The 7167-nt window shown below is 35.6% G+C and overlaps 2 protein-coding genes across 2 annotated transcripts in view; one reads left to right on the forward strand and one right to left on the reverse strand.

Annotated features, from left to right (window-relative positions):
* Positions 1–996, reverse strand: part of LOC104756398 (dehydrin ERD10-like) — a 3972-nt gene extending 2976 nt beyond the window's left edge. Inside the window, exons 1-2 of the mRNA XM_010478979.2 lie at positions 549–996; positions 18–465 (exon numbers count right to left, since the gene is read on the reverse strand). Of these exons, the coding sequence (XP_010477281.1) occupies positions 22–465; positions 549–872 (768 nt within the window). The 5' untranslated portion in view covers positions 873–996 and the 3' untranslated portion in view covers positions 18–21. The remainder of the gene's footprint in view (positions 1–17; positions 466–548) is intronic.
* Positions 3580–5840, forward strand: LOC104756399. The gene is made up of 2 exons (XM_010478980.2): positions 3580–4054; positions 5266–5840. The coding sequence occupies exons 1-2, from the start codon at positions 3942–3944 to the stop codon at positions 5471–5473; spliced, it is 321 nt and encodes a 106-aa protein (XP_010477282.1). The 5' UTR covers positions 3580–3941; the 3' UTR covers positions 5474–5840.

The following is a 7167-nucleotide window of genomic DNA, read 5'->3' on the forward strand; positions in this document are numbered from 1 at the left end:
TCATTTGTTCTTATCATTTTCTTAAGCAGACTCTTTTTCTTTCTTCTCTTCCTCTGTCTTGGCGTGGTAACCTGGAAGCTTCTCTTTGATCTTTTCCATGAATCCCTTCTTCTCCTCCGGATGCTCAGCGATCGGTGTTGCTGTTTCAACCAACGGTGTGGTGTTGACGACCTGTGAATCCTCTGGTTTCTTGCTGTGGCCAGGAAGCTTCTCCTTGATCTTATCCATTAGCCCTTTCTTCTCTTCTTCCTCTGGTTTTTGATGCTCTACTGGATGTGGTGCTGGCATGTTTGTGACGACTGGTACATCATGACCTTCTGTTTTCACGCCGTGTGGAAACTTCTCCTTGATCTTATCCATCACTCCTTGGTTCTCTTCCTCTGTTTTCGCATCTCCTTCAAGGATCTTTTTCTTGTCCTTCTTCTTCTTCCTCTTCTCACCGTCTTCACCTTCTTCATCGCTCGACTGTTCAAAATCAAACGATGAGTTTGTTTGTCTACTTAGTAACCAAATAACTATAAGCTAATTATTAAAACTTGTGTACTTACAGAAGAAGAAGAGCTGTTGGATCGGTGGAGTTTTTCGATAAGGTTCGGCTTGTTCTCTTCTTCTTCCTCGTGCTTCTGATGAAGCTGCTCGAGGAGAGTAGGCTTGTGCTCCTTCTCTTGCTCTTCTTGGTGTTTCGCCACGAACGGTTCAGGTTCAGAGATCTGAGTCTTGTGCTCGAAGTCAGACGCGAGAGTAGTCGTCTCTTGAGGTTTCACTTCCTCCTTTTTCTTCAAGAAATCGAACATTCCCCGTTCCTTAATCTCTGGCGTCGTCGTCGTTGATGGCTCTTCTGTCGCGACGTTGTTCTTGTACTCTTCCGCCATAGTTAGTCTTGAAAGGTTAACGTAAATAATAAACAGAAGTTTCGAAATTCTATTTGTGGTTTAACTTGCTTTATGATGTGTTTTCAAGAGCTGTGCGTGTGATGAGAGAATTAATGTGGTGAGTGGGGTTTTATATAGTGTGAAGAGAAGGGTCTAGGCCAACGCGGAGGTCACGCTGTTAAAGATTTTAATTATTTCGTTTTAAAGATAATAATACAAAAGGACGGATACTATTTCTAAAATTGCAGAATGGACCCCTTTTTTCTTTGACGTCGGTGGATGAGAGAGTTAAACTAATAGTATTAGAGATATTCGCATAGTCATGTACTTTTTTAGTTCACGGGAGATGTATGGGGAAGGTTTGGTTACATGGTCGACATAACATCCTTTAAATTTATTATTTGTTTGTATATTATAAAAATGAGATTAGATAGATAAGAAGATATATATAATGTATTATTAAATAATTTGAATGCATTAGGATATAGTCATATAGTACATAATATAGTGGTTTGAACTTTGAACTAGTTGTTGTTATCATTATGCATTAGGATATAACTAAATTCTTTAATATATGTTTCCATTAGGTATTGTATGAATTTAAATCGTTGACATCTTATTATATAAAATTAGGTTGTCGGAGCAAGCTATTTTAAGATAGCAAAAAAACGTGAACAAGTTCTCTCCATACAGGAAGAGGACACAGCTGAGGTTCTTTCTATGGTGGAGAAGGTTGGACACAAGGTTATCTCTCTAAGGGAAGAAGGTAGAGGAGGTTGGACGCAAGATTATCTCCCCAAGGGAAGAAGGTGGAGCCAAGGTTCTCTCAGGTTCTTTCCATAAGGGATGAGGATGGAGCCGAGGTTTCTCCATGGTGGTCATACATTATTGTGATGATACATCATTGATTAGTATATTATGTAATATGTTTTTTATTCAAAATGTTTTTGAGTCAATAATTTTAGTAATTAAAAAACTATGGAGAAGTGAAAGTAAAATAGTTGGCTTAATGTGTTCATATAGATATTTTCTAGGTGGTGATAAAGAATATATTTGTAACATAAAGTATATTTTGATGTAAAAAAATACACTTTTAACAGTAACATACATAAAAAATTTGTAAATAGATATAAATCAGTGTAGTATAACAAAAATCAAATTTATAAATACGTACAACAAATTCTAATATATTTTTGTTAAATTTAATTTAATTTATAAAATTTTAAACCTGCACATCGGACGGGTACTCATCTAGTAATATATAATGAAAACTTACATAAATAAAAATATAATTTCAATGGAAGCAGAAATTCTTACACTAATTTTTTGAATATTAACTTTCATTTAAAATATTCGGCTATTTTATTTTATTTTTGCCTTTTTGGTATTTTCAATAAGATTTTAAGACTTTAAGGTTATTTTATAAGAAAATAAAAGTAGCGGGCTAAATTGCAATACCTTGTAAACAATGAATTATGAAAAACAAGAAGAGAGAGAGAGAGAGAGTAGTAGATATAATATGACAGAGCCATAGCCATCACGCCACGCGGCAATAGATAAAATTGATAAGAAAAAAAAAATTGTTACCTACCTGTCAGTATATGGAAACATTAGTAGTGTAGAAGAAAATTCAAATAATGTGGACATGCATCAGTTAAGCCAATGCTTGATCGGCACGTGTCAGACGAACGTTACAGGAGCCCACAAATGGAACTCAATGGTCGGTTTTGATAGGCTCTAAGCATAGATGTCGGTCATGTGGACCCATTAAATCTCTGTAGCCACGTCGGCAAAAGCTAAATTTCAGATTTTTTTTTCCGGGTTAATTATATTACTATACATAGATTACTCCTCTAATAAATTACCTTTTTAAGACGTTACAACAAGAAAAAAAAAAAGCATGCAGCAAAGTAAGATGTACGTGAAGCTTGTATATATTTGAATTGAAATAGTTAAGAGAATTAAATTATGTATATGTAATGTATGTGGTTTTTGTTTTTCGGCTGTATAAGATTACGAATGGACGTTAGGTTTGTCATTATAGTAGAATAAGATTGAACAGACGGGGCATTTTGAGAACGCACCATTTTGGATTTTGCTTATACATTTATTATTTAGATGATCAAAATGAATCGTGTTGGGTTGAAAGATTCAAAGTCGACAATGCCACATAATCAACTGAGACGTTTCATAACACACGCTACTTGTAACGTAAACAAATCTTTTTATTTTAGGCATTGGGACAGCACTGTACCGGACACATACCAAACAAAGCAATCGTTTCGTTCCTACACAATTATTTTGTGCACCTAGTCCAACCGTTCAATTAGGATAAACCTCATGAGAAATTAGAACTAACTAAAAATGATAATATATGTAAATTCGGTATCGTGAATAATCCAATTTTTTAGTTTCTCTATTTATCATTTTCTTAAAATATTTCCCAAAATAAATAAAAACAAACCGGAACCAGACGTGAAACATCGCACGCAATTATCCTCTCTAAAACCAATACTTTTGAGTATAATGAGAGATTTGTACCCCAAAGATAAAACAATTTTATCGATCAAACACACAAAAATGATCTAAACTCCATTCAATTACAATGCGTACACGTAACGGCAAGCTTTCCCATTAACGAAACTCAGAAAAAAAAAAAAAATTGTTTTAAAAATAATTAAGATCTCGAAAGGCCCAACTGTGTGTAATACATCATCATTAACTTAACATGGGCTTCTAAAGTCGAATCGGGGTTAGTACCCGGAAAGTTATAACCCGACCCGGGATATTTGACACCGAGACAGAGGATGGAAAGGAGGAAGGAAGAGTCTACGCCATTTGTTGATTCGACGAATCGAAAACAATTGTTTGAATCTCCAGAGTTGTTTCCCGTTGTTGGATTCTTCGATTTCGTATTGGATGACGTAGAATTGATCTTCAGTCTCGTGTTTCTCCGGCGATTCTCTGGCTATATCAGTCGACTGAGAGAAGAGAAGAGAAGAGAATAATTTTTTCTTTGTTTTGTTGGGGGTGGTGAAATCGGAGAAGGCTGCGAAATAGGGGAAAGAGATGATAACAAGGTCGAATCTAGCAGAGCAGCTGAGGGAATATCAGATTCGATCGAAGCATGATTGGGCTTCTGTTTCTTTCTTCTCTTCCACCTCGAGTTTTTCTTCTTCTAGGTGAGTATTAATTCGAGATCTATGGAATTTGGTTTTTCAATTATCGTACAGTTGTGTTTCTTTGCTGGATTCTAGCTCTGGTTGCGTAATGTTTGGAGAAATTGGATTTAGTTTTGCGTGAAATTTTACATTTGGAAGTTAGGGTTTGGGAGATCTAAAGGTTATTAACGAATCGGTGAATAGAAACTTATCAAATTCGTTTTGAGTCGGAGTTGTGACCTAGAGTTCTGATTAACAGAATTAGAAACCACCTCTTTGTTAAATCTGCACAAAAGTATGATCGATGTTGGTCTGTGTTTAGCCGTCCAAAGTATACCTGGCGATGTTTATTTCAGTCTGGCTATGGATGATTTTGAGTAAAGCATGAACTCTTTTAAGATATATATTTTAAGTTCGTTGCACATATAAGTAAGGAAAATATGCATCCCAAAGCCAGAGGAGTGTGATTTGATCTTCTGTCTCTATCGTAATTATATATGTTAAGTCAAGCTAGCTGCTGCTGTGTGACCTTAATGAGACTTTTGTCATTGTCTGTTCAGGCAAGTTGAAAGTTAGCTCTGTATGTAAATTAGCAATTCCAGTGTAGTGTGCTAGTGTGTTTGTTAGAGTATTCAGTTTCACTACTATTTTTGTTTTTGGTTTACTCGATTCTAAATTGAAAAGTGTATTTGTCTTGATGCTTGATATGATTATGTTTGATATTCTGGTGTAGTAATTTTAGTTTCATGATAGGATCGGCAGCAGTTCTTGATTATCACTGTGTGCTTGTATGCTTTTTTGATATGTAGACAGATAAGATAGAGAGTAGTAATGCACCCATGTACTTCTTGGTTCCTTTCACCTAGTTCGGTAGTTCCCCTTCAAATCGCCTTCTCACGCATCTACGATGTGATTCATCCTATATTCTAGCTAAAAAGCAGCTAATTACTATCAAATTGAATACAAGTCCCACATTTTTCTGTCATAAAATTACGTAGAGCAAACTCTTTTTTTAGTAGATCAGGAAAGTAGTTCTTCGATTTAAATCTCATTTCAAGATTCAATCCCGGTTATGTGATGTTAAAATGGTCGAAATTTTCTTCCCTCTTATCTCTTAAAATCATTGCTCGAGTCCTTTGTTGTTTAAGTTTTACTGATTAAGCTTCACTAACATGTACAGATCTTCATGAGTTAAAACATTTATTAATAAGCTTCTATGTGGTTTGATCCAGGGTGGATGTTGTAGTCTTCGTCATCTGGGAGCTAGTCATCTTAGCATTCTTAGTGTTCTCAGCGGTTTCCTTGTACTTCAAGCGGTTACAACTCGCATTCATCTTGGTATGTGTCACTTTGCTGCTACTAATTTGCATGAAGGTCACAAAGCAAGTAAGGTTAGCCAGGAAGAAGAAGCGAAGGATGCTTCTTCCGCTATCCATGTAAAGTTGCAACATCATCTTCATCCATATGAAAATTTGCAACCGTTTTCTCTTACTTAGCCACCAAACTCACCTCCTGGTTCACCGTGCTACTCTGTTTGCTTGTTTAATGGATGAAGATGACAGACATGCTCACCGCACGGGGTTTAGAGGTTTGAGTCACGTCAGGGTGGCTGAGCTGGAAAATTTCAGGGTTTAGGGTTTTAGAGTCGGACGATAATTTTTTTGATTAGCGTTTGGCTGCAATCTGGTTTTGTTCAGAGAAAAATGTGTGTTCGAAAGAGTTGCTTTCATGTGTAATTGTGATTGTGAAATTTAGACGGTTTAAGCCTAAACGAATGAGGAAAATAATATCCAAGTTTGCATTACTTTTTAGAATGCCTCTCTGTGAGATAATTTATCTGGTTTTCTACTTTGGTTTATAAAACAACAACAAAACCAATCTTTTTCTACAAAATTTTGGTTCAATTTACGGTTCAGACGTCATCTAAGTACAATACCACAAAGATGGAGATGCAGCAAGCAAATAGAAATTATAACGGTGTACTACTCGGGGCTACACATACATAGTTGAAAAGTGAGGGTTTGTAGGATTTCATGTGACTCGGGAAGAAAAAGACAAGAAGAAATTAAAACAAGGGAGATAGATACACAAGAAAGTAAGAATAGAGAAGTTGAGGACGTGAATATAACTAAGAAAAGCAGCAGCAATTTGCACTTAAACGGTCACATCTCACATGCTCTGTTGTCACCACCACATCTCCTTTTACCCTCTCACAAACTTATACTTTGTGGCCTCAATCATATGTAACTGTTGTTTACCATTCACAATTAATATTTTATTAATGCCCTGTTTCTCTTGTTTATTCATATTAATAACTTATATTTGAATTTTTTTTATTGCAACTATCAAATTAAAAACATATTTTCGTATATATTCATATATAGTTTTATGTAAAAAGATCTTTTATTTCATCTGTTTTTTAAAAGATTTTGACTGACGATAAATAATTTCTTTTAAAATTTTACAGTTTGGTTTTCATAATACTAGCTTAATCTTATCATATAGTAGTATGTTTCTCTTTTTCTTTTTTTTTTTGTTGCCAAAAAATTATTGTTTATGCTAGAGATGCAAGACCATAATACAATCACACTAATCACATATGGTAACTAATTTTAACTCAAACAATGAAAAATCACACGGCTACCTTACTCCTTCCACACATTCCTAATCCTCTTTTTGGGCCGCATGACAACTACCACAAACACTAATCACATTTTGTAGTATATATATGTGGAGAGAGAGGAAAGTATAGTTCAGACAGTAACATACTAACAGTATACACAACGGTATTATATTTTGGTAACAGATCAAAGTTCCATGTATGTCTCTGATGAAAAGATCTTGCTCGAGGCTTAGTCTCACCGATTTGATGGAGAAGTGGAGGAAATGCAAGAAAGGGCACTTTGCTGTGTACACCAGGGAAGGCAGGAGGTTCGTTTTGCCGTTGGATTATCTGAAACATCCAATCTTTCAGGTCTTGTTGGAGATGGCAGAGGAAGAGTTTGGTTCCACCATTTGTGGTCCTTTACAGGTACCTTGCGATGGAGGTTTGATGGATCACATCCTCACTTTGTTGAGAAACAGAAGTTTGTCTGACCATGATGATGATGGTGGTGATGACGGTTTGAAGAAGA

Source organism: Camelina sativa, chromosome 17 (assembly GCF_000633955.1).
Source record: "Camelina sativa cultivar DH55 chromosome 17, Cs, whole genome shotgun sequence".
Taxonomy (NCBI): domain Eukaryota; kingdom Viridiplantae; phylum Streptophyta; class Magnoliopsida; order Brassicales; family Brassicaceae; genus Camelina; species Camelina sativa.